The 27,925-nt window shown below is 46.8% G+C and overlaps 1 protein-coding gene and 1 long non-coding RNA gene across 3 annotated transcripts; one reads left to right on the forward strand and one right to left on the reverse strand.

Moving 5' to 3' along the window:
• Positions 1-813: 813 nt before the first annotated feature.
• On the reverse strand, positions 814-27,698 carry LOC142904510 (uncharacterized). 2 transcript variants are annotated; one of them, XR_012929411.1, is made up of 3 exons: positions 27,073-27,695; positions 16,969-17,162; positions 814-1,079 (listed from the first exon to the last, which is right to left on the reverse strand). It is a non-coding gene; the product is annotated as an uncharacterized LOC142904510 (long non-coding RNA). The 2 variants fall into 2 exon arrangements; XR_012929412.1 differs by lacking the exon at positions 814-1,079 and adding an exon at positions 1,479-1,869 and having other exon boundaries at positions 27,073-27,698.
• Positions 16,994-26,111, forward strand: med1 (mediator complex subunit 1). Its single transcript, XM_076050627.1, has 16 exons — positions 16,994-17,177; positions 18,147-18,253; positions 18,414-18,492; positions 18,632-18,686; positions 18,799-18,931; positions 19,029-19,057; positions 19,199-19,270; positions 19,374-19,448; positions 19,598-19,761; positions 20,003-20,114; positions 20,245-20,369; positions 20,501-20,628; positions 20,738-20,939; positions 21,025-21,120; positions 21,236-21,341; positions 21,425-26,111. Exons 1-16 carry the CDS (start codon positions 16,994-16,996, stop codon positions 25,365-25,367), a joined length of 5,610 nt encoding a protein of 1,869 aa, XP_075906742.1. The 3' UTR covers positions 25,368-26,111.
• Positions 27,699-27,925: the final 227 nt, after the last annotated feature.

Here is a 27,925-nt window from a genome sequence, read left to right on the forward strand (position 1 = left end):
TAGTAAAGGTAATAATAATGTGCAAAAATGAATCTTAACGTGACCTAATTTTAAGCTGTACTACAAGAAAATGTAATGTGGTTTTAAATAAATTACCATGATAATTGTAACTATGTTATTTTATATAAGTTTGAATTTGGGGAATAAATACAATCACTCCGGTCAGACTGAACACTTGGCTGGTTATGACCAACTCAATAGTGATGACAAAGTACAGAAACTAATTAAAAAGCCACTGGATATCAAGCAGCTAAGCGTGTGAAGGAAATACCTGAAGGAACCAAGGAAAATTCAAAAATACATTTTTAACTTAGAAGCAACAGTAACAAAGGAACAAGAATATTTTTAGACCAAAAATTTACACATTCTGTTATTTGACATCCCAGTTATCCAGTGTTGAGAAGACTTATTCAAAGGAATTAGATGGTGCCAAGTGATTTAAAAAAAAAAAAAAAAAATACATGCCCTTAAACACCCTGCTGATTTAATTAGATAAAAAATCTTTTCAAAGCAATTAGATGTTATTGAGATTTAATTAAATCTAAAAAAAGATATATATTTTTTAAAGGCCCCTAACCTTTGCTGTAACTCGCAGCCCTCAGACTGAATCAGCACTTGCTGGGAAGCTGAGACGCTACAGGCCAGAAAAAAACACTGCAGGGCATGGAATTTAATTTTTCTTTTCTCTGTGCGATCTGTAAAAATTCACCCGGACGTCCGTGTGCACATCAGGTCAGTTGGAACAAGTATTCAGAATCTACAGGTGAGTGTTAATTAAATGGTGTATGCAGGTCACAGGAAAAACAATTTAACGATGGTTAATACGTTTATATTTGAAAGTCTGCCTGTGGATACAATTTATTTTTAAAAATGACACAATTATGTTGCAAATTTTACTCACTAGACATGAGGCAAATCCTGGCATTTTACATGCTCACTCGCATCTCTGGTGATTTCTCAAATCATGAGTGGGTGCAGGCTCCATCTTTGGACAACTGCCCTGCCTGCCATATGTTGTTGGGACGTCCAGGAGAAATCAGCAGCCGGGGCCTGCAGGGCCGGTACTGTCCCATCCATCCCTGACCCAGGTGGAGAGAAAGGAACAGAGAAAAATCAAGGGTTTTGGCACAAAATCTGCTTAAAAGTACACAGTAATACAATACCACTGTTGTTGCTTTTAAATTCTGAAAATGTTGTACAAGTTTTCATCTTTCTGGCGAGACACAGACTTGAAAATGAAGAGGCCCTGAGATGGCAGGAGGGTCACACACTTGTAGTGTGTTTGTGTGTTTAATATATATATATATATATATATATATATATATATATATATATATACACACACACACACACTGACCCAACTCACACAGTAGAAATGAAAGTTACAATTCTTCATATACAGATTAGAACAGTGAAGGTGAGAAGAGCGACAGGGTGGAAAAAAAGCTAAACGTTGTTTTTTTTCAAAATAATTTTTTTAAAAGTATGTTTTTATTTTCACTTTATATACCTAATTCAAGCGTGTCTAAATATTTAAACATTTGCTTTAGTACAATAAAACAGAAAATCGAATATTTTTATACACCATATACTCGGTTGTTTAAAAAACATCAGCAAAGTACAGATCATTAGAAATCTAACATTAATGATGATTCATTTGCGAGATGCCGCCAAATTCACGATCCTAATCTGGGGGCTAAAAGCCACAGGTTTCATTCAGAATGACCACGCATAATTAAATTCACACGGTCGTTATTTAGAAATCAAAATCAAAATCAAAAAACAGAATATTAACAGAATTATCGTCCCTATTTTAGGAACAGCCTTTTTATTCCGGGGATCATCCACCACGGGTGGGTTCGATTTTTCCTGCACAGAAAACACTTGTATGAGTAGCTGAAAATTTAACTGTGAAAATACACATTTCCTCTAACCAAAAAATACAAGTCGGTCTTTATGCTCATCCCATTTCCGGAAACAACCCATATGTATGTAATGTCCCCAGCCGGCGCCCCTGTGTGTGTGTCCGGGTCCCGGGGAGCAGAGCAGGGGCGGCCCTCTGAGGGCGAGGTGAAGCACCGCACCTCGAGGGGAGGGCGGGGGAGGGGGGGGTTCTATCTCCACATATATGTCTTGGGTCAACTGCAAAGTTTATTTCTTTCTTTCTTGAGGTGAGGAGGGGCTGCTGGCTGCTGGCAGAGGAGCTGATGGCGGCGCTCGGTGCCAAGTCGCTAAATGTCTGAGCACCAGTAAAAAGCCCGAGACCAGTGGAGCCCGCCGTCACCGAGCCTCGTGCCAGCTGCGCCACGTGGCAACCAGGCGGCCCCTGCCAAAGGGGGCCCTTGTGGGAGGGACCCAGTATTTCTTTCCTAATTCACTCAACATCTGTTCATTATTCTCCCCCCAAGTTAAAGCGGGCCGAGTGACCACGCGTGGTGCCGGACAAAAGGCGCCACTGCAAACCCTCATTACCCCCCACCCACCGCAAAAAAACACCTTCCTGGTCACGCACCTCTGCGGGAAACCGCAGAGACTCCCGCACCAAACCAGAACCTCCGAGCAAAGACCTTGACACTGCCGCTTTACGGACCGCGGGAGTCCAAAAACCCGATAAAGTGTTCATATTTTAAATTTAAAATTAGAAATGAATATTGACCAATTTAACAAAAGTAAGATAATTCAACACAAGACTTAATGAAAACATTTTATTTATTTATTTATTTATTTTTAGCAGTTTTAGCCACTTAACACATTTACCTTCCCAAAATAATATTCTCAAAAGATTTCTGATTGATATTAATAATTTTTTTATGCATTCGCAATCCCTCCTCTCTCATCGCAACTTTCCAGTGAGGTGTGATTATGATGGTCACTTCCGATATCTTTTACAAATGGGCTTAACTACCGACTAAATTCCATATAAATCAATTAATCTGGAAGCTTTTCGGGCATAATTGTCCTAATGAATGTTTCCACAAAGTGCCGCGCAATTACTGTAATTACACAAACCTAATCCGGAAGCGAACTCTATGTAACTGCTTAAAACACACACACACACACACACACACACACACACACACACACACACACACACACACACACACACACACACACACGGTCCGCTAAAACACGCAGAACGCGCGTAAACAACGGTGGGTCCGTGCAGACTGTGCGCAAATCTCCATCTGGAGAGTTTCAATCTCATTTGTCAGATTAGGTACACATTTATCAGATTAATTATTGATGCGTTTATCTCGAAATAAATGTATTTCACGGGACTAATCGGCGTAGTAATGCTAACACAAAGCGTGTTGCTGGGCAGGGGACAGCGGCGGAGGTGGGAAAATATTAGCTGCACTGAAGTGTAAAATATGATTCAAAAGGTGTGTGTGTGTGTGTGTGTGTGTGTGTGTGTGTGTGTGTGTGTGTGTGTGTGTGCGTGTGTGTGTGTGTGGCTACACGTGCACAATTATGACTCACAAACCCAGTGCCTAATGTTTTGTCACAGATTTTTCCATTGTAGCGACCAGCTTAAAAACAAAATCTGACATAAACAACAACAACAACAACAACAAAGAGCAGCATTAGGGCGTGCTCGGCTGCACCGCACACCTGTTTCCATTTTGGATGTCACCTCCAGCGCGAGGGGGAATTCATGGCACTGCATCACTCGCCGAGCACCGTCCCACCATCACCAGACCACCACCACCACAACCAGCAGCAGCACCATGCCAGTCTGAGTGCCACGCCCCGGCTCGGCCGGGCTGGCAGAGGGCAAGATTCCACTGCATGTTGGAACAATGGCTTCTGTGTGTGTGCGTACGCGCGTGTGTATGTTTGCACACCATGCGAGCGCCGGTCGCTGCTTGCAGCAAACTGTCTTTGTGTGTTACAAGAGGAGCAGCGTGCAGAAGGTGAGGCGATGTCGGCCCTCGCTGTGGTTTTTCTGGCCGTGAATCACAATGAAATCCGAAAAAAAAGGGGGGAAAAAAACCTTTTGCAGACTTGCAGTGGCCCCTGAGTGAGGATTTGTCATGTTTGATGTGTGTGTGCACGCACGCGTGTGTGTGTGTGTGTGTTATCCCCCACCATCCCACCTACAAAGTGTGTGTATGTGCGCGTGTACGCGCATTTGTGTGTGCGTGCGTGCACACGTGTGATGCATGTTGTGCAGGGTATATAGAGGTTGTTGTCAGTCTGCACAGATGGTGGGAGGTTTTTTTTTTTTTCCTTCTTCCCCCTCTCCATTTTTAATTTATTTATTTATTTATTTTTGGGGAGGGGGGGCGAGGGGGCGAGGAGGAGGAGGCAGAGAGGAGGGAACGAGGGGAAGGAAGGAGAGCCGTGGCGAGGATGCCGCCGCCGCCGCCGTGCCACGGTCACGCGGGCAGCAGTAATTGGCCTCCATATTGAGGGGTTTTGCGGTGCTGCGGGGTGGGCAAACTCCCAGCTGGACCTGTCAGATGGTATTCAATCCAGCTCATTGCCCTCGCTCCTCTCCTCCTTTCTCCTCTCCTTCACTGGCATGTCGGCTTCTTTTTTTTTCTCTTCCCCTACCTCCCCCCATCACTCCCCTCATCTCTTCCTCCGCTGTTCACAAACTTCCATTCTAACTCCATCTCCTATTAACTCTTTCTACTTTCGAAATCCCCTCCGGGCCTATATCGTCTCTTTTTCCCTCTCTTCCACCCTTCCCCTTTCCCTCCCTCCTCCATTTATTTTTTTTATATTCAAGTTTTTTTTTTCTCACCGATGACACATGGTCACTTCTATCTAACACGTTCAACTTCTTAAAAGTACATCACACCCTCGCCTTAGCTCTGCCATCACTGGTCTCTCTCTCTCTCACACACACACACACACACACACACACACACACACACACACACACACACACACACACACACACACACACACACACACACACACACACACGTTCCTCTCTCTCTCTCACACACACACTTACACTCCCTCGAGAGTTGGTTCACCAATTGGTTCACGCTGAATAGTTCCCACCCCTACAACTCTTGCTTTCTAGTTTTAGATGTATGTCTGTCACAATTTTCAAACAGTTTCTTAATTTTAATACGTGGCGATAAAAATTCAGCTCTTGTCCCTCCAACCCCATTTCTCATGGCAGATGTGATGAGGACATCCCGCAAGGTGAAGGTCAAGGTGGAGGTTGAGACACAGCTGGAATAGCTTCTCTTTTTAAAAAATAAATAAATAAATAAAATCTCAGAACTGGGCAAATGAATTTGCCTAAAGTGAAATTTGTTTAGTTATTCATGCTCGATTTCTTCTTCTTTGTTTTTGTTTTTTTCAAAAAAGGATTTTTACAACGCCCATTTTGACATGATTAAAAATGCCTTAAATTGACAACTCTGAAATGAAGTGGCTTGCACTAGAAGTCATGCAGTGGTGGGGAGTGCAGTCTAAATTTTAAGTTCACTGGAAGAGGCCCGTGCTGCAATGTCCACATGTTCCCATAATGCACGACCGAGATGTGCACAGCTCCCAGATGTACACTACAGCGCCGTCAACACAATGTGGGAACAAGAAAGAAAAAGACCACAAGATTGTGAAGGTAGTGAATAAAAAACGGCTGAAAAACGAGCACAGCTCATGTCAAGCAGACAAGTTTGCCAAAAGGTGAACAAGAGCTGCGCTTCTGACATAAATAAAAAGGAGAATGTGCAAATTGCAAACCCAAAACATTTGTTTTTCTCTGCAGATGAAATGCATCTCATCCTTTCTGCCAGAGATTTTTTTTTTTTTGCCGCCACCATCACCGGCATCTCTTCTGCATCCTGCTGCTTCAAGAAATTAGCAGTGTGGGGTTGTAATGGACTAATGAACAGCTGTCACTGAATATCAAACACACACACACACACACAATTGCTCAGACACACTCCTGCAGGCTCCCTCACACATGCAGATGCTCACAACACACACACACACACACACACACACACACACACACACACACACACACACACACACACACACACACACACACAGATTTTGACTTTGTGTAGGTCTGACCTCTGAATGTGCATCTGGCCATGTGTGGATTCTGTGTCCACGTAACAGTTTGCCCAGCTAATAGTCGCCAATCGAAACTAGGTCAACAAAAAAAAATAGCAATCATTAAAAAAAAGGTTCAGTCTCTGTCATCTACTGTAATAATTTATTCATGTGCAACTAAACATGGGCCTTGTTTCTGTTGAGCTCCCCTGTCTGACAGGGTTTTGTCCTGTTGTCACTATTTGTTTTGCTGCTGGGGGGGACGAGTGCAAAATCATCTTTTTGCGCAAAAAGGCAAAATGTGAAAAATATTTATTTTTTAAAGCAGTTTTTTCTACATCTGCTCCCAAGTCAAAAAAATATTTTTACATTCAATACATGTTATTCAGGGGGAAAAATGTAGATGTATGGAAACCTATGACTGTGCATCTAGCACTCCGTTCAGCCCTCTGTTTGTAGCCTCCAGATTAAACCAATGCTTTCTTGGGAGAGGACAAAAACAAGGCAGGTCTCAGAGGGCACAGCCAAACCCTGGCTAGTGGTGTAGCCAGTGGCCACTAACCTGGGAGATGTATCAGCCTGCCAGTGACAGGGCTGGTTTCCAAAAATGTGCGTTTTAACACCGGGTCGTGTTCGCGCAACATTCGGCTCCTCAGGCATTCAACACACTCACACTGCGCTAACATCTATTACAGTGGTAACTTTCCCCCCCCCCCCATGAAGTTCATATATTACTCTCTGTTCTCATATGCATGGCACACAGGTGGGAGACAAAATAAATCTTTTGCTTATTTTTATGCTAATAGCATGTTTTGAGGGGTGTTGACAATGCAGAAGGAGCCCACAGGAGTGGCATAGAGGAGATTTGTGGAAGTGGTGAAAGGGGACATGAGGTTAGTTGGTGTTGAGAGAGGAGGATGCAGAGGATGAGAGGGTTAGAATGGAGGCAGCCGATTGGCTGTTCTTTTTTTTCTTAAAATTGTGCATTTGAATTTGTCTACGGTGTTAAATTGCACTTTCCTCTGCAACTATTCAGGAGTGAAATCTAATCTGCTCGGTTTACCCTTTCCTCTGCTTCCCCTGTGCCAGGCTGCCCCACCGACTCCTTTCCCCTCCGCTCCCCCTCCCCTCAATCTCCTATTCAGATTCTGAAAAGAAGTAAACAAAATGGAGTGCATGTCCAAGTGGCTGCCTCGAGATGAGGTGTTGACACAGCAGCCACTGCATGGGTTTCTTTTTTTTCCCCGAGATTAAAAGAGATTATCAGGAGAGGAATGTGGAGAGGACCACTTACACCCCGTCGACGGCTGGAGAGGTGGAGGACAGCAGGCGGGAGGCGGGCCATCCAACCGAAATTGAAAGCCAGACTTAAGGGTTGTGAGGAGGCACGCGAGTATTGAACACATGCTCTTGCATATGCGCAACACGGATGCACTGATGTGTACGAAAAAACCATAGCAGCATGCAAACAACGTGGCAGCGGCGCTGAGGTGTGAACGATGCAATAACGTCTCTGCAAGTGGAGGGAGAAGTCGTGCGGGAGTAACTGGCGGGAGAACGTTTCGGTAAACCGAACTGAAAAGTCTTCCAGCTAACCTGAAAACAAGATTTGTCGCCCCTCTGTCTGCACAGGGCAGGTCACCAATCAAATGCTTCCGTTCAGCAGCGGTTCAGCAGTCAAGTCCAAGCACCTCGCACGGCAGCCGGATTTCATCTCCGAAATCTGACTCCATCCACCTTGGCTCCGTCAAAAGACAGCGTTTTCAACTGGCCCGTCGGTGGATGCACAAACCAATTAGCCCTCGTTATGGGGGAAGAGGTGGGAGACACGGGGGAGAGAAGCAAAGGGTCTGAACTGGTGTGTAGAGCAACACAACTACACCAGGAAATAGATGCCACTATGGGTTGAAGACAATGAATGGTGCTAAAGGGATTAACACAGACGCTGCAATAATAGAAGTTTTATCAGACCTGGACGGAGAGAGAGAAAATCTGAATTAAAGGTTTTTAATTTGGTGAATTTTTTTTTTTTGAGGGGCTTTACTCTGGATTTGGAACGAGGTCTGTTGAAAATACCACAACTCAAAACAGCTGACCACCGCATCGCTGCCGCTGCACACTGACCAATCTGATTGGTCCACTTGAACATGATGGACAGATGGACTGGAAAGGAGGCAAACACTTTCTATGGGCTCTTTACCAGATGGTTATGTGAGATAAATCTTCTGGATTGAGGAAATGCTCCATCTGGCGAGCCGCGTGAGCGGGGCCCCGACTTTCAATCAAAATATTTGATCCCTTCTGCCCTCGACCAACACAAACACACCTCTGGGAGAATGACTTGAGGGAAATAGAGTCGCATTCATAGAAATGGACTGAAACATATTTGTTTAAGAGAAGCAGGAGAACTCGCAGTTGTCCTTGCAGCTTTTCATTTTTTGCGTCTGACAAAATAAACTCTGGTAGCAGTGTCGGCCACTCGTGTGTATTTTCAAAAAGAATAGAGATTATATCCAAATTGTCATAAAATGTTAAAATGAAGATGTGTGACATTAAAAGGCCGGACTGGGATGCAAACACAGCGACCGGGACTGGAAAATGAAAGGTGCCGAGTGAGGCGGGCGGCCGCGGCAGACAGTCAGACATCAGAGCGAACGAGGAAGCACATCAGCATCCACCAGGATGAATAAATCAACAGTTCCCCCTGAATTAATCTCTCTCAAGTTGAAATTTTATAACGGATGAGCTTGGACATCTCCATGGTAACAGGAATTCCGCCTCCGTTCCCATGTGGATTTTTTTGCGAGCGGCGTGCAGCAACTGACATGTGGCGCACATTACGTACACCGTGCACCTGTACAGACGCACAAAAGAGGGTGTGCAAACTCTCTCTCCCACACACACACACACACACACACACACACACACACACACACACACACACACACACACACACACACACACACACACACACACACACACACCCCTTTATACATTCTGAGAAAACAAAAATGTCACAGACTAATTCCCGTCGCAGATCACGACGGACGGCGGCCCAAGTTTTGGGCAGAACGCTGAACTCGCAGACGCACAAAAGGAGAGAGTCCACGTCGAGTCTGCTGCCTGCCTGCCTGCCTGCCTCCCTGCCCGTTTCCTTGGTCTTTCCAGTTGGCGGCGGCGGCCAGACGCAGCAGAGTTGGCACAGCCAGAGTGGAAGTGCCAGGGGGAATGGAGCGCCACATGGCACGCTCGTGGCAGGGCCAGCTGGGGGAGGGAAAGGGGGAGGGGGAGGGGGAGAGGAGTGGTGGTAGGGAGACAGTGAGAGGGGGGCGAGGGGGTGTTGTGTTGTTGTGTGTGTGCACCCGCATGCATGCATGTAGCGGATGGTGTGTGTGTGTGTGTGTGTGTGTGTGTGTGAGAATAGAGGGCTGCTTTTGCATCTTAAATTCCACAACATCTGTTCAATAGGCAGCGCCATACATACCTTAGAAAAAGATGGTGCGTTTATGGGCAGACGCTGTAATTGGGGAGGAGGGGGTGAGGCGGGGGGCGGGGGGGTTGGAGGGGGTGCTGGGGGCTGTGGGGGGCTGGTGTGTGCATTTTATGTGCATGTGAGTGAGCATGTGTGCCGTCTGTGCATGCATTGGTGGCGCGGCAGGCAGGGCCGGGATCGGGATGGTGATTGGGACCGGGACCGGGACCGGGACCAGGACCAGGACCAGGACCAGGACCGGCACCAGGACAGGGACCAGATCATCATCAGCGACTGGGTCGTCCCTCCATTGGTCCCCCGAGCAGAAGGCCGCTGAGTGGGCCTGTAGTGTCGGGGGCGGTGGCAGTGGGGCCTCTCACCTCGCCCGGGTCGGAACGTGGCTCTTTGCTTTCACACATGCGAGCACACGCATGGAGGCACACATACACACACACAGCCACACCCACCCTCACCCTCCTCGTCATCCCTGCTGGCACTTTGGGGGAAAGTAGCCCCTCCCACACCCATTTATCTGCCCCCACCCCCCCCCCACTCCCCCCCCACCCGTGGCAGCCGACGTCCCTCGCAGCGTGGCGGACCATCTGTTGCCCCACTCCACCCCAACCCCCCACTTACTACTCCTCCTCCTCCTCCTCCTCCTCCCCGCCCCCCAGCCTCTCGAACCTCCACCCGACACAAACACCACCTCCCTGCACTGACTCAGGGGTCGGGGATTTAAGCGCAGCCACAATTAAAACTGCAGGTCCGATCGTGTAGGTTTGATGAACACTGATTGACGGGTATCCGTGTCAGAACTTGGCTGGCAGAATCCCCGCTGGATGCTTGAAGTGCACCACTTTTTTTTTTCCTTTTGCCGTCGCAGTGGCCCAAGGAAAGTGACAGCACCGCAAGACAACAACAACGACTACAAGTGAAAATGTCGAGCGGCGGAGAACACATCGGGTTGGCTGATGGCTCCCATGAATGTTTAATCTGCTTTGGCTCTGAAAAAGGATGGATTCTGTAAAACCTCCTCCAACACCTCCGGGCTAAAAGAGAGGCCGTGCCAAAAGCCTAATTAAATGTTTTTTAAACCTTCCCCCGTGGAGACGATGGATGCAGAGCGGTTTCATCCCCAACGAGAGGCCGTCGGTTCATATGGACCTTCACAACTAGTCAGGGAACACGGGAGTAAACCACCAGAGAGAATATTTCTGGGTTGCTGGGATTTTTTTTTTTTCAACCCCCACGGTGCAGAAGATTTTACATAACACCAACACAATAATTCAGCAACATTGACCTGAACAATCAGTCAGAAACAAGAGACTTCAGTGAAAGATACTGGCAGCAGAATGGGGGTGGTTCCAGATGATTCAGCCGATTACAAGCGACAAATTGGGATTCATACGCTGGATTTGTTGAGTTGAAGAGGGCGGCTACTTCTGACCTGTATGTTTCCCTCATGGCACGTGACCCTGAAAAAGACAATCGGGTGAAGCAAGCCTTAATCAGGTTGTGCAAAAATAAATAGAATTAAATTTGAAAAGCTTGGTCTTCCTCCTGAATTGCAGCCGGTTGATTGGTGCACTGACCGCCTCACCACAGGGACAGTAATGTGGATCCTGGCGCTGCCGTGCAGGCAAAGTGACATAAAACATCCACCCAAACAGGCTTATCGATAAAGCGCGACCCTGATGTCGTTAGTCCCCCAGCAGGACGGCACAGGCTGCTGCAAAATCTGTTCTGCGCCAGCCGGGGGAGAGTGACAAAGAGCTTGAGGCGGCGTTCACCTGGCCTGTGAAAACCTGAACAGAGCCGGTCGGGTCGGCTCAAAGCCGGCTCGCTTTGAGCAGCGTTCTCTCGCCATCATCATTGTTGGTTGGTGCAGGTTTTAAAAATAAACCCGCGATGCTGGTCTGTCTCGGCGCCAGTGTGCAGCGTTATTCACTCACTTATTTATTTATTTTCCAATTCGTTGCAGCAAAGATTCAAGTCTTGGAGGACAATGTTTTCTTGCCAAAGACTCAATCAACATTGGCTATGAGCGGATCCAGTCTAAAAATAAATAACAAAACAACAACAAAAAAATCACGGGTATTGCGGCTGATATCTGGGTGGTTGGTTGGGTGGGAGGACTGGGACAGACTGGGTGAGGGCACGCAGCCGTTCGTCTCGTCTCAGGTGTGCAGGGAAGAGCTGAGCCCTGACGGCTCATCCATCGGTGGCCGGAGGACGACTGAGCCTGGTGGAATACAACCAAAAACCACCACAATCCTTCATAGCAGCTCTCCACTCGCCGTCAGCCACATATGTTTATCTCGCTGTTGAAATTTACCAGTTTTTTTTGTTTTGTTTTGTTTTGTTTTGTTTTGGTTTTCCTTGTCCAAACCTCAGGCCCTGGTTCTTAGAAGTGTAACAAGTAGAGTAACAAGCCCAGGTGTGGTGACCAGGCCAAGTGGGAAAGCCAAAAAAAATTGGGAAAAGTGAAGGGTAATAAAGGAGTGACACAAAAAGGAGAATTACAATGAGAGTGCGTCAAAAAAAGTCCGCGCACGCGCAAGGTAAGCAACCACGCAGCAGCTGTCGACCTAATTCCTTCCTAACGCACTGCTTGTGCTCTGATTAAGAAAGTGATCTGGCCTTTAATTTCCTCCTGACACCGGCTAATGCTCTGTATCTCAATCGCCCCGACACGGCCGCAGCAGAGTGGCCCCGCGGACGGGCACAAAGTCAGCCAATCAGTGAGCTCCCACCTGACAAAAATGTACAAATGTACCACCTCGTAATGTGTTGTCAGTGTGTTCTCTGTCGGCACATTATTTGGACAAAAGCAAAAGACTGAATTGAAAAAAGAGCAAAATTGAGTAATTGCTTCACGCAACAAAACGCCAACAAAGAAATAAAGTCAAAACAATTTTCCACTCCACCTCCGATCACCGTGACTTCTACAAGCATCTGAAATGTGGAACCTTCATTTACACAGCATTTATAGTAGCAGTAAGGACAGAGGGTTAAATGTGTTGGGAAAGAAGTGTAACCTAGCAGGACGCATTGCGCTTGAGTTTTGCTACAAAATCAAGAAGCACAAAGGCAGCACTGACCGCTGTCAACGACTACCGAGTCTGCAAATAGATGCTGGAAACCTTTTCAATACAAACGCAGAGGAGAAAATCAAAATGCCTTCAGACAGCTACTGCGTGTGAGGCGTCTTTCCTTGAAAAGAACAGGGACACAGCGTGGAATGACGCAGTGGTCTGCATGAAAGTGCAAAACCTTGTGACTGACGTCCTCAAAAGCATTTTGAGACTCAACCGTTCTGAACAGTGACGGACAGAACGTGTTGGCAGCGGCTCTTGACGCTGACATCTCTTATTTTGCTCTTATTTAACGTTCAGGTTGCACAACCAGGAGTTGCACTGATACACAATGCCGGAGTGGTCAAAAAAACACCCTCATTAAACACACATGTGAATGTGTCAGTTGGGCCGCCGCGTGGCGACTCCATGAGAGAGGAGGTGGCGTTGCTAGGAGCGCCAGGTTGTGGGCAGACAGCAGTAACAGAGCAAAGACGGCGGCGGCGGCGGCGGCAGCCTGACAGTGGAGAAGAAAGGAGTGGAGCAATGCCAAGAAGATTCCCCCTGAGAGAGCAGGACGGGGAGACCAGAGAGGCAGCACCATGATACCGTCATGATCTCAGCACCGAGTGGGCGCTGCTGGTGGAGAAGGGCAGATGTGACCCCATTTGGATGCAAGTCTGAAACGGTTATTATTCTTTTTTTTTCTTCTTCTTTTTTTTAAAAGGCAACAACAACAACAACAGAAAGAAGGAGATGCATTCTGGGAGATACGGGAAGTATGGGCGGCACGGACGCCAGGAAATGGCGATGATGGAACACCAGGAGGGTGTGGGGGTGGGGTTGGGGGTGGGGGTGGGGGAGGAGGGCGGTTTACAAGGTTGACTGGAGAGATGAGAGGAAGAGAAGGATGGAGGGAAAGGAAGGGATGGAAGGATGGATGGAGTCAATCTGTCGGGGCTCATGCGTCTCCTCGTGTCACGCATCCGTCAGAGAAGCGGCGAGTCCGTCCAGCCGTCTCCCCGACGTCACTTCCTCACCTCGACCTGCCGCACCGCCCCCCTGCCGGGGCCTCTCCCACCGCTCCCGACTCCCCTCCGCCTCCCTCCTCCATCCCTCCTTCCCCGCCATCCTCCCGCGCACCCAGCCTCGCCTTATTCCTGCCTTTAAAAACGGGGCGCCGTGTGAACGGGCTATGCAAATGAGATGGTTATTACCCCACTGCTCATCAAGCCGCGCAGAGGAGACATTAATAGGCTGATGAATATGCATGCGAATTTGTTAATTAAGTTAATTATTCTGCTGAAAATGCATTCGTCTTCCAAGGACATCTTCCCCAGGATTTCAACCTGCTCCACTCATTAGTCATGCGATATTTCATACGCAGAGTGAGAAAGAGAAAGGGGAGGCAGACAGTGGGAGGGAGAACCAAGGGTAGCGGAGACAAAGCTGCTGCTTCTTATGCCTCTTCTTTTTCTTTTTTTTTTGAGTTGGTGGGGGGAGTGCAAGTGCCATGAACACTCACCCGGGTCTGTAAAAGTCTGGGGTTAAACTAGTGCATCTTAATGTCATCAGCGCGCACAATGGGAGGCGCGGTAACAACCCATAATAATAGCACGGCGCATCACGCTTCCCAGTTATGGCACATTATTCCCAAAGAGTCCTAGCTGGAGCTTATATACGTTTTCAGCATCTTTCCTTTGTGTTTGCTTCTACCTCGCTGGTTACTTCCCCCTAATTGCTTATTAAAACCCTCTTAAATGAACTTTTTGTGCCAACTTTCCAACACATTAATTAATTGTTGTAGCCAATTAAGTGCCGTTGTGCAAATGAGCCTCATCACAAATGCTCCTATAGGGCCGACCCCTCCTTTCTCTCCCGTCTCCTGCTCTCCCCTCCTTCTGCCACCCTCCCAGCTAGTCTTCCCAGCTGCCCCGGCACTTCAAGGCACTCAGTGCCAAAGAAGCAGAAACTGTGTCCTGATAATTCTCCACTGTTTTTTGGACCGTTTCCAGCCTTCAGGCGCACTGATCTCCAACTAGTATGAAAAGTAGAGAAAAAAAAACAGCAAAAGGCCCAGTCTTTTCCTTTTGTTTGGCACATTTGTACAAGACTCTGCCCTAATAAAACTGGCTTGTACATCAGCCATAAAACCTGCTGCAGCAATTTGGGTTGTTTTGCATGCGTGTGGTAGGCACAAAATTATCAAGCGTGAATCAAATAGGCTATCTTTATTCAAGGCAGGTAAAACGTGTCAACTTCAAAGCATCCAGTAAGGTTGCCAAGCTGTTCACACGTCTCCATCCCTTGTGTTGCGACTGGAGGGATGCGGTGAAAAGCGGATAGTGTGTAAAATGTGCTTATGGAGACGGCGCACAGTCACCAACAGCTTACGATTCTAGCGAAAAATAGAAGGCAGGAAAAAAGGGCAAGTGTAAATATTGATCTATCTTTATACATCATAAAAGTATGTAGATGTCTCTTTTTTAGAATTAAAGGCCCAGTGTGTAACATTGTAAAGGTTGTAAAGTGTAAAATGGAATAAAAATACATGTGTACATTTTAAACTAGCGGTAAAAAAAAAATACAGCTAATTACATGTTGTGTTTTCATTTGCTAATCAAAAAAACATTATGTTTTACATGAAGATTAGGTCCACTTGAAAGGTAGCAGCCAACATCGACAGTATAGTCAGCACGGTGGATCTGCCCAAGGTTTGGCGATTTTACGCTGACGTCACAGCTGCCAAGAGCAGGATATCAGGGTCAAGTGGGGCAACAAAAACAATATTAAAGGTAGCATTTTTTACAATATGCTTTCTTACCATTTGATACTGTTCAATATACTATTGGATAGATTATACTAAATCTTGCACACTGGATCTGTAATGCAAAACACTGGCTTCGCAGTTCACACAATAAAACATGACTGAGATTAGTGTTGAGCTGAGGTGAATGAAAACGCTAAGAGTGGCCTATACTCGACGACGATTGTGTAAAAGTGCTGCTTCTCCAACAATGAATACTTTAAGCACTTGTGCATGATGATGTTAAACAACATGCCTTGACACCCCTTTCAAACTAAAAGCTGAACTTTCTTTTCTCTCCTCCTCCCCTTGTGTCAGTCCCTCCATCCATCCTGCCAACGGGACGTGGCGGTGATACACCAACCAGGAAGGATTAGGGGAGGTTTAGCCGCCGTGCCAGCCTCCGTCTGTGTGCCACCCTCTCCCACAGCACAGAGTGAGGTCCCACTTGGCATGGCAAGGTGAACTAGCCTCTGATTGATGGGCACGGTTTCAGCCCGCTACTGTGTTCCCCGAGGCCCGTGCCTCCCTGTCCTTTTTCTTACTGCTGTCTTGGCAGCGGTGCCCACCTCCTCTCCTGTGCCAGGCAGCCAGCTAAAGCTCCTGGTGGGCACATCAATTACATAGCGGCACCTCCCCTCTTTTCACATGTCTGTCTGTGGGTCTGTCTACTGTCTCAGACGGTGCCAATCTGCTTCCTCTTCCATCTCTGCCGCTTTCTCTTGCTATCTCTTTTGTGCGCAAGTCTGTTTGCTTGTTTTTTTCCCCTCTCTTTTAACACATGTTCACAAGTATATTTTTTGCATATGCACAAACGCACAATATTCATGCACACACTCCTGCTCCTTCTCTCAGGCAGGTCATGACGGTTGGTGGGAAAATCCTCCCCAGAGAGCACTCATTGCCACAGGCTCAGCTGTGGAATAGGCTCAGGTGTGTGTGTGTGTGTGTGTGTGTGTGTGTGTGTGTGTGTGTGTGTGTGTGTGTGTGTGTGTGTGTGTGTGTGAATAGAGCAGGGCCGCTTTTGCTGCTTAAAATGTCTTTATATCTTCATTATTTTAGCTTGCTCCAGCTGACCGCGATACAGATGATTGAAACAAAAATATTGAAAGGGGTTAAGAAAAACGTACTTAACACCCGACTGTTGTAAAATGCATTGTTTGACCTTCCTTTCGGAATTCGGGTGTGAGTTGCTTTTGGCAAGACATGAAACATTTACTTGTGGCGCCACCTGCAGTCCTTATTTGACACCGTCTTTATGTGGCAAAGGCAAAGTTATGCATTCTTTGAGACGTCCGTAGAATAAATTTAAGACAGGACATTACGTACACATTAATATGTGAAACTTTTTCACGCCGTCGACTTTCGTTACTCTACTCAACTGTAAAATTACAATAATTCGTCGGTTAATAAAGGACGTTCGACGTTAAAAAAAAAAAAAAAAAAAAAAAAAATTCGCGAAGCGCTTTATCTGGCACCCTTTCGTGTTTTAAATAATTCACAAAAGGAACAGAAGCGTAATATATGCATCACAAAAGCGTGAAGAAAACCAAAATATTTTACCTATTGGGGCCGACGCATTCACTCACCCACAGTCGATGCACTCAGCTTTCGATGGGACGCTACGGAAGCCCGGAGGGCGAAGGAGAGACGCCAAATACAGCAATCGGTGGGACAATGGCGGCTGTGCCTGGTGTTTCCATGCAGTGCGCTAGTCCTGCAGGAGAACTCTCTCTGTCGGCCCAGCATGGAGCAAACCAGTCTCAGGCAGAGCGACCCAAACCTGAGGAGGGAACAGGTGAACATGCGTTTATCACTTTATTTCACCCTGATTCGACGAGCTGGATAGCCACTGAGGCTAACGTCGGCTAACAGCTACCTTAGCCGGGGACAAAACATAAGTATATTCCACTGGCACGTTTCGTTCCATGTTTAATCGATATTCGTCTTGATATCAAGAGTATACAATAAGCACCTGTAAAATGTGAATTGGTGACACAGGATGAAGTGGGGAAAGTAGGGACCCGTTTTAAGGAACAGGCAGCTAGGTAGGGTAGCCAGGTTTAGCAACTGGCTAACTGCTGCATAAAACCGGCAGTAACGTTGCGCAAAGATAGCATTAAGGTCTTTAAATTTAGCGCCATTTACCTACAAGTTTGTGCAACTCCTATGTGTTATTGTTGAATATTAAATCAACTGCTGAAGCTCCATAGTCCATTGTAAACTAAGAAGATGTCCGGTTGCTTGCGGATGAGAATGAGAAACTATAAAACTCTTGTCATTTGTCTTCACATTCCTTTTTTTCCCTTCTTCTTCAAATGCTCGGACTCACAATGCGTATTTGTCTGTTTACGTGCTCACTTATCGTCTTATCCTACAGTCACGTACCATTGATGCTGTGTTCTGTTTATCCATTTTTGGTGATCTGTTGTTGATGAGAAAATCGATTCAATCTGCTTTTGTGTAGTCATGCCTAATTTTTGTGTTAAACCTCAAAATGTGACATGAGACGAATGACTTACAATATTGCTGATGCCAGTTACAGTTCAGTATGTAGTTTTCAAAAGAAGTACAAGTTATTTACAAATAAATATAAACATGAGGTGGGCTCTTTGGACTTCTGTTGTGTGTGCATCGAACAGCAAAGTAACTCAAACTTGCTTGAAAATATGTAATAAGCCCTGAAACCGCCAACAATGGTTTTCCACTGCTTTGCTGTTGTTGCTTCTGTTCTTACTTATCTAACGTGCAATAAATTGTGTTTCAGAGGCAGAGAAGCAGAATCGAATGGCTGCTTTGCTGGAGAGGCTTCATGCCAAACACAATGCTTCACGACCATGGCAAGAAACCTCCAAAATTGTGCGTCAGGCAATGGTGAGACAATTGTATTTTATTTCTTTTAAAAATAAATGTTACTATATCTTTTCATTACTGTGACTTTAATAAAAAAAAAAAAATGTGTGTAGTAAAGCAGTGAAAAACAAGAGTGAACCCTAAAATCTTGACTGGAAAGTTTCTGTTCTTTGTGATGCAGGAGAAACGAGGCGGGATAAATAGCGCTGGGCATCAACTCTTTCTCAACTGCTTAGAGACTCTGCAGAGAGCGTTGAAGGGTGAGTCTTGACTGAGTCATTAGTTCTTTGCTTTGAGATTCATGACCTTAAGTCATGACAGATTCAATCATGAAAAATCTCCTGTGATTTTTAAAGGGATTCTAAAAGCATGTGGCTCTTTATTGCAATTTTTTTTTAGTATCCTCTTTACCATCTATGACGGATCGTTTGGAATCCATCGCTCGACAAAACATGTAAGTTCTTCCAGTTTTGTTTGTGTTACCTTCTGATCAATCTCCTGTTTCTAAGATTGATTTGCAAGCCTCTGTCTCTGTCTGATTCTCTTCTTTTGCCTTCTTCGAACAGGCTGGGCTCTCACCTCAGCCCATCAGGCACAGAGTGCTACATCACATCAGACATGTTTTATGTGGAGGTACAACTGGACACCAGTGGCCAGTTAGTGGATGTCAAGGTGGCTCATCAGGGTGAAAATCCTACAGTAAGTTTTTTATTCTTATTATTGTTAATGAGGGGAAATTAATGAAATCATCCCTCTAAAAAAAATCTACAATATGACATTTTTCTTTTTTCTTCAGAGTTGTCCTGAGCTCATTCAGCATCTCAAGTAAGTCCCATTCACTCGTCTCTTTCTTTGTTCTCTTGATATAAGCAACACAGCTGTAGTATTGTTTTTCCTTGTTGCTGTGTGAGGCAGTTATTTCACTCAAAGCTTTAAAATTCACGGGGTGTGAATCTGTTTCATTAGGGAGAAAAACTTTGAAGAGTTTTCCAAACATCTTAAAGGACTGGTTGGACTCTACAAGCTTCCTGGAGACAAGTGAGTGAACTTGCTCACAGCTCGTTAGAGTCCCAAACTGTCTTATTCCTTCTTGTATTTTGCATTTTACTGATGTGTAATTATCTTTATTTGTGGTCTCTAGCAAGCTAAAAACCAAGATGTATATAGCACTGCAGTCTTTGGAGATTGACCTCACAAAGATGATGCACATGTTTAGGTGAGTTGGTGCGATTTCTCATTTGTTGTTTGTGTGTTTTTAACTGTACGCCTGCAACCCTGATTGCAGGAGGAGCAGTGATGGACAATGATGAATGGATGAACCTAAAGATTTCATTTTGATGATTTTGAAAATATTATGTTCTCTAGGTTAGCAACCAACGCCAATCCAGTAGAGACTATTCTTCATGGCAGCGTGGGCTTTTTGACTGCCAGGAGCGGCGGCCATCTGGTTTCCCTTCAGTGTTACGTGTCCCCATATGACGTTTTTGAGGAGGGAACAGGCACGCAGCTCAATTTAACAGACAACAATGGTGAGTGCTCAGAAGGATGCATTTTACATGTAGAAGTACTAAGATTACACAGGGGTTTTGTGTTGCCTGTCATGCGTATTAGTTTACCCTTGAAAAAAAATGTACACGATTGGCATTCCTACTTCTTTTGCAGGATTTTTTTGTCCAATCTAAGACAACTTTGTTTTTGTCCGCATTTATCATTTGTGTATTCAACTTTCCAGAACTCCTAACAAATTGTAATTTTATTTGTTTTTCCCAGTTCCTCGCTCACTGGGTGTCAGCGTTTCTGTGACAATTGAAGGCACATCGGCTGTGTACAAGCTCCCAATCGCTCCACTTATCACTGGATCCCACCCAGTGGACAACAAGGGGTAAGAAAGAAAAAAATAAACAGCAAGTTATGTGCTAAATCCAAATGGCATGTAAAGTACATTGAATTGAAATGTGTGACGATGATGATTATTGATGATTTGTACTCCCAATTTAATCCATCTACTTCAGAACACCATCCTTTTCCAACGTGACCAACTCCAACTGTGTGGATCTGCCTGCGTGCTTTTTCCTCAAGATGAACCGGCCCATGCCTTTCTCACTGTCCTTCATTCAAAAGATGGGTAGTGTCACCTGTGAGTGAGCTTCCCAAACACTCAAACACTGCACTGCATCAAGTCGAGTTTAATTGGGGACCTTTTCTCCCTTTAAATTCTTCAAACATAATCAAAAATCTTTAAACTATTTTTATTTTTTTGTTTTTCAGCTGTCCCAGTGTTTGAGAGCACACCCAGCCTCTCGCCTCTCTACCAGCTCGTTGTCCAGAGCCAGCTTCAGCTCCAGGAGGAGAACAGCTCTACGCCACTGCCCTCACACAACATGCATTTCTATTCTGTAAGACACCATTCAGTGCCTTTGTACTGACCAAACTACAACACACTGCCATGATAATCAACCTCAATTTGTTAAAAACAAACCAAAAAACTTTTGCCTCCTCTTACAGGCGTTGCCAGACCAGCTACACTGTTATTTCCTGAACGGTGACGCCCCAGTGCAGGATGGCCGTTCTCTTCAGGGAGCACTGGTCTCAAAAATCCCTTTCTGCCACCCGGCACAAGTTCCACTCCTACTGGATATCATTCGGCACCAGGCAGCCTACAACACCTTGATCGGCAGCTGCGTGAAACGCATATCCGTCAAAGAAGGTATCTGCCTTTTGAGTGGCAGCGTTTGGTCTGTGCTTTGTCTAAGGTGTCTTACATCTGACTTGACAAGTTTGTTCTCTGTCAGACAGTGCAGGCCTGCTGCAGTTTGAGGTCTGCCCTCTGACCGACTCCAGCTTCAGCGTCTCCTTTCAGCATCCAGTCAATGAGTCTTTAGTCTGTGGTGAGCTGTCATTTCAATTTTGAAATATTTGGAATTAACTGCAACTTTTACCTTTTGCTGATCACATTCTTGAATCCTATCAATCCAAAATATATATATATTTTTTTTTTTACAGTTGTCATGGAGGTCATTGATTCGAGACAAGTGTTTTGCAAGTTATACAAAGGCTTGTCGGACGCTTTGATATGCACTGACGACTTCATCACCAAAGTTGTCCAGAGGTAAGATTCTTCTTCCCTGATTAATGTATTTCTTCATCAATGTTGACGTTGTCTTTCTAAACAGTATTTACCTCTGCCTGTAGATGCATGTCAATCCCTGTTACCATGCGGGCCATTCGGAGGAAAGCCGAGACGATCCAAGCTGACACTCCAGCCCTTTCACTCATTGCACAAACAGTGGAGATCATGGTGAAGAATAACCTTCCACCCTCTGGTAGTCCCACCTACAACATCCCAGCAGGCGACGGAGCCAACGCCATGGGACTGCCAGGACTCACAGGAGGCAACACGCCTACTGGAGGTGGACCACAAGGGGGGCCCAACTACTCGGGTCCAATCACCTCACTGTTTGGAATACCCCGAACAGACAGACCGGGCCAAGGAGGAGAGTGCCCAAATCAAGGAGGCGTTGCTGGCCAGCAACAACTGCAGCAACATCAGCAACAACAGTCTGGCCAGGGCCATTCCGATGACTACAACAAAGTCACTCAGAATCCCATACTGACCAGTCTGCTACAGATAACGGGAAGTGTTGGTTCTAGTCCAAGCTCCCAGAATGCACCTCAGCCCCACCAAACTCCCCCTCCGACATCGTCCCCTGCCAGCAACACCAAAAACCATCCCATGTTGATGAACCTGTTGAAAGACAATCCCCCGCAGGATTTTGCAGCACTGTATGGCTCGAGTCCATTGGAGAGACAGAATTCTTCATCTGGCTCCCCCCGGACTGAGCCCATGAGTGGAACCTGCCCTGGAGGTGTCAAGGTCGGGAAGAAGAAGCGCCCGCGAGGCACGGAGAAGGGTGCCATGCAGCCTGGTGCCGCTGCAGGTGGTGGAGGTGGCGGTGCCGCTTTAGGCATGAAATCACAGCAGCAGCAGTCCTCCATGTCGCAGCACCACCAACACCATTCTCTCACAAACGAGGATGATTTCCACCGTGAGCTCCTCTCCATGGATGTGGACGCCTCTCAGAATTCCATTTTTGATTTTAACCAGACCGGCGATGGCCTGGACACGCCCCATAGCATCACTCCTGCACCCAGCCAATGTGGGACGCCACCCTCTGGCCCCAGCATGCCTTATCCACCGTCTCATGTCCAGTCTCAGCAGCAGCAGCAGCAGCAACCACCAGGTACTGGGCCACCTCGTATAGTCCGTCTGTCTAGTTCGGACAGCATCGGGCCTGATATTACTGAGATCTTGTCAGATTTGCCCGAGCAGACGGGCAAAGGCAGCTGCGGGAGCCACGGGCAGCATCCCATTGGCAGCGGTGGGGACGATGGAGGCCCTCTGGGGACCCCGATTCGCGACTCCTCTAGCTCAGGTCAAGGGAGCGCAGTTTTCGACTCGGCAGATATTTTCAACACCAACAGCAATGAAAATCCATTTACCGATGCCGCCGACCTGATTGCTGACGCGGCTGCTACTCCAACTAGTGATTCCTCGTCGACTAATTTCTTCCCTGACGCTGCTGACTTCAACCCTGACCTGCTGACCTCAGGCCATGGATTCCCCCCAAACTACTTTGGCGAGAGCTCACCAAGTGCCGATGGTGACATGGACCTGGTGAAGGGATTTGGAGCAAGTAGCCAGCAGAACACCCCGTCAGGAACACCTCAGAATCCCAGTCAGCATGGACAAAGCACCCCTGAGCCCTCGCTGAAGGACCCATTTGACATGGGATTAGTTTTCGGTGGTGGTAAACCGCTTATGGGCCAAGCACCTGATCTGGGTGACACACACAGTGGTGGGTCTCAGAGTCCTCTGATAATGGGACTAGGGACCTCATGTGGCGACTTTAAAAGTACAGAACCCAAAGTTAAACAGCAGCAGAGTCTAATGCGGCCAAAGGACGAGAATGGCGGCAGTGGAGGAAGCAGTTCTATGGAGGGCAAACAAGTCAAACGCAGCAGGACCCCTTCCAGTGAAGGAAAGTCTAAAGAAAAGCCTCCCAAGCGCAAAAAGCTGGACACTGATGGGAAATCTCCGTCGCACAGCTCAGGGGGGCGACCTTACACGCCTCCCAGTGGTGCCTCAGGTTCTGGAGGAAGCATCAGCGGAGGAGGCTCAAAGTCCCCTGGCAGTTCAGGGCGTTCGCAAACTCCACCTGGCGGTGCAACACCTCCAATCCCAAAAATCACCATTCAGATTACAAAAGGGACAATAACTGGTGGGAAAACCTCCTCCCATAGTGGGTACACGTCAAGCAGCTCCGCCACGAGCGGCACAGGAGGAGCAGGGAGCGGCAGCAGCAGCAGCAGCAAAAGTCATCATTCTCACTCATCTTCCTCCGGGAAGATCAAGTCCAGAGAAGGCTCCACTACACAGGGCACCAGCTCCAAGCCAGGGGGTGGCACTGGGGTAGGGAGCGGGAGTGGACAGTCCCAGTCCAAAGGCTCCTCCCAAGGAATGGGTGTCGGCAAACCAGGATCATCACCAATCACCAAGCATGGGATGTCTGGGCCGGGAGGCAGTAGCAGTGGGATGGGAAGCAATAAAAATAAAACTCCAGGCGGGAAGCCTCCTGGGTCTCTGATGAATCCCAACATTAAGCCTAATATATCCCCTTCTCACTCCCGCTCTGGTGGCTCTGGTGATAAATTGTCCCCAATGAAAATGCAACAGTCCCAGGTTCCAGGAACACCACCGTCTTCCAAGGCTAAATCACCAATGGGCTCTGGAGGAAGCAGCTCCGGGGCTTCAAAGTCCTCCTCTGGTGGAGGCATAAACTCCCAGAAGCCTATGGGTGGAGGCTCCTCCAGTTCTACCTCCTCATCATCATCGTCATCATCTTCTGGCTCCTCCATGTCCTCTGGTTCCATGACTTTTTCGGGAGGCTCCCAGTCTCAGTATGGAGGTAGCGGAGGTGGTGGTGGAGGAGGAGGGAGTGGGGGTTCAGGAGGAGGAGGAGGAGGAGGGGGAAGTGGTGGCAGTGGCGGAGGAGGAGGTGGAAGTGGAGGAGGAGGTGGCGGAGGAGGAGGAGGAAGTACAGGAAGTGGGGGCAGCGGTGGAGCCAATCAGAACAATGCAAATAACCCGAACGCCAAAGGAAAATCTCCCAGTAGAAACAAGAAACCTTCCCTGACGGCCGTCATCGACAAACTGAAGAGTGTCGGTGGGGGAGGAGTGGGGGAGGACGGGTGCGAGGTGGGACCACCAGTTGGGGGAAACGGCTCGGGCGCTGCTCCCAGTGGCGGCTCGGGAAGCGTTCCCAGCAGTGGCTCCTCCACCATGGGTCCCTCCAAGCATCCCTCGTCCTCCCAGAGCGGCGAGTACAAGCGGGAAAAGTCCGACAAGGAGGCGAAAGCAAAAGTGTCTGTTTCGGGAGGAGCCAGCGGGGAGAAAAAGCTGATGGACCCCAAAGCAGGAGGGGTGGGTACGACCGGACTGGCCAAAATCATCATCAGCAAACCTGACGGTGGCTCGCCGAGCATCAAGGCCAAAGGGAGCCTCCAGAAGCCGGGGGGCGAAGGTTCCGGCGAGTCCATCCGACCCCAAATCTCCAGCCTGAAAGCGTCGCCTCTCTTCAGCGGCTCCACCCCGAAGCACGACCGCTCGTCCCCGAGCCACAGCCGCTCGCCGGGCTACACGCCGCTTAACCACGACAGCGAGAGCGAGTCGGGCAGCAGCTCCGTGGCCGAGAAGTCGCACCAGAACAGCCCCAGCTCGGACGACGACCAGGCCATGCGTCCGCTCCCTCCCCAGGACTACATGAGCGCCATTCCGCTGAGCTCGGGGGAGAAGCACAAGAAACACAAGAAGGAGAAGAAGAAGCAGAAGGAGAGGGAGAGGGAGAGGGAGCGGGAGCGAGACAGGGAGCGAGACAAAGAGAAGAAGAAGTCGTCCATGTCCATCGGGCCGTCCTCGCACCCCATGAAGGCCGACAGTTGGTCCCGCTCGCCCATCTCGGCCTCAGATTCCTCCCTGTCCATGCTGGCTGCAGAGCGTCCGTCGCGACCCAGCCCAATGTACATGAGGAATGAAGACGACGACCTCATGGACTCGGCTTTGACGGGCAACATTTGAGTTTTTTTGTTTTTTTTTTCTTTATATAGAGAGTTTCTTATTGTACTGTACAAACCTCTTTTATGGGCAAAGTAATCGTTTATTTATTTAAGTTCACATCATGACCACAAATTCAATAACTATACCAGTACTGACTGCATTCACAGTGACGTTAGTATTCTGCCTATGATTACTATCATATTATGTTTTCACTGTAGCTTCACCCCAGACAGCGAAAGCTGCTGACAACTTGCACAGGTGCGACCTCTACCAAGTTGACCTTTCAGCGGAGGCAACTTACTTCAGTTGTGACAAATAAAGTCGGCCTCTGTCATTATCTACCGTAGGTAACCGAGCTATTGTACATTGCTACACTAGTAGCCTCAGATTTCACAGATTTTTATCACTATTTTTTTATTTTAGGTTTTATGACTCCTACGGCTTTTAAAATGTTTCATAACAGGAATACTAAATTCTTGTAAATGTAGTCAAGATGGTTCTGTGTACTGCATGTTTGTAATGACATATTTTAAACTGTCCAACCGTCAGCATATGAAGTTGAGTAACAGAGATCGCAGTCTTTACAACAGTAGCTTCTCTTCCAACCGCATCAAGAGTCAACTATGTCATTTTTGACTGTGTAGGTCAAAGTCTTTGCTGCCACAAAATGCGTTTTTATTTGACATTTTGTACATATACTGGATTTAATTTTGTTGTTTGCTGGGAACACAGCAGTTTGCCATTATGTTTTATTTTGTTGTTGTTTTTTTTTTTTTTTTTTCAAAAAAAAGAAGAAGAAAAGTATTGTAAAGATATTATAAGGCAAGAATGATGCAGTGTTCAGTGGCCTTGTTTTCCAGAAGCTGTGGAAAATTTTTGGATTTTGATACTTTTTAAAATGTTAGTGTACATTAGCGTGGGTAAATTTACAATAGAGCTGGTGATGATAATGGAGCGAGTGTGACATGCTGGTTAATTTTACAATGTAAAAATACTGGAAGGTTGAAATAAACATTTCACTTCTTAAAATGTTCTTTGCCAGCACCTCTATGTTTGAGTTACTATCAGCAGCAAATTGACAAAAAAAATGCATCACTGCAGTCGCCTCATAAACAACGGTATTTGCAAAAAAAAACGCATATGAAGCTTTCTCATCTTGTCTAGTCGTTTTCTGTAATGATACACTAGGTGGCAGCAGTGAGCCATAGTTTTTCTCGCTTAATATGAATCTCAGAATCCCAGAAGCGACGTTTCGAGGTTTAATGGCATTTCACGCCTCTAATCACATCCCAGGAAAGCGGATCGGGGGGGAAAAAAACCCAAACAAACTGTAAATCCCATCCAGCTTCATCTTTAATTCAGGGAGTGAGGGGATGTGAGCACAAATAAAGCAAAAATTGAATTAGCATCTGTCCACCTGTTTGTACACTGGCTGGCCACTTTATTTGCTAAAATATTCTGTTATTGTTAACGCAAATAATTTTAAAGCATTCTTCTTCATTTAAACCTACACACTGTATATAGGCACTTAGTACATGATACTGGATAGGTGTCCTGAAGAAAAGTTATATTTTGTCTGCATAATTTCTCACCTCCGTTGCACCAGAAATAGAATAACACTCCATTTCATAATAAACTGCCAATGCGTCAGAACTTGATGAAAACGATCACACACCTTGCAAAGATTAAAAAAAAGAAAGGCGGGGGGGAAAGGAACGCTTCTTACCTTGCACCTTTTGGCCCAGTGATAGAAGGCCTAGTAGTCAGCTGATCCTCTGACCCATCACCTCACTCTCCTCCAAATCCGCTGACTGGGCGGTTTTTCTTTATTATTATTACTAGTATTTCCCAGAAGCCCACTGCCAGACTGCTTGGCGGACATAAATGTTTCTATTAAAATGGCTTCCTCTCGGCCTCTCCTTGAAGGAGTCATCCAGTGTAGTCATTGATAGCAGTGGATAGGAATTCTATGGAGGTTGAGTCATGGAGATGTGTGGACATGTCACAATGGGGAAAGAATTACATTAGCAGATTCTCTTTACCTGCATTTGCAGTCTGTCCGTTTGCCTCTCTGACCAATTAGTCAATGTCCAGGGGAATTAAAGAGAAAGAATGCACCGACTGCACAGCCTCGACTCCCAATTTCCTGCCAACCTTTTCAAACCGGCAATCCATCCATTTTTTTTTCCTTGCTGCCAATTTCTCTCCTGCAGGTTCTGCCAATCAAACTGTGGCCGGGGCTTGATCCTCAATCCCCCTGCTTGGAATGTAGCTGACCTCACGCTCCTGAGTTCTTCTCATAGCCTCTCACTGGCTGTGGTGTCTTCAGACTGCCGGACTATTCTGCATCCCAAACGTTCTCTGTCGTGCTCCTAAGGCCATGAAGTCAGATTGAGGTTTCTGGAGGTGGATCCACGGTGGATCAAAGTTCAGTTCCAGAGTGTGTTTAAAGCCAGTTTTTTTTTTATTGTTTTTTTTTTATGAAGAACATTAAAGAATCTTGTTCTGCCATTGAAGAACTTTTATGTAGGAGAACTTGTCTTTGAGGAAAATTTGTAGGACAATTCTACCAAACCCGT

This window comes from Nelusetta ayraudi, unplaced genomic scaffold (assembly GCF_046127955.1).
Source record: "Nelusetta ayraudi isolate G7.1 ecotype Tasmania unplaced genomic scaffold, CSIRO-AGI_Nayr_v1 ptg000128l, whole genome shotgun sequence".
In the NCBI taxonomy this organism is placed as follows: Eukaryota; Metazoa; Chordata; class Actinopteri; order Tetraodontiformes; family Monacanthidae; genus Nelusetta; species Nelusetta ayraudi.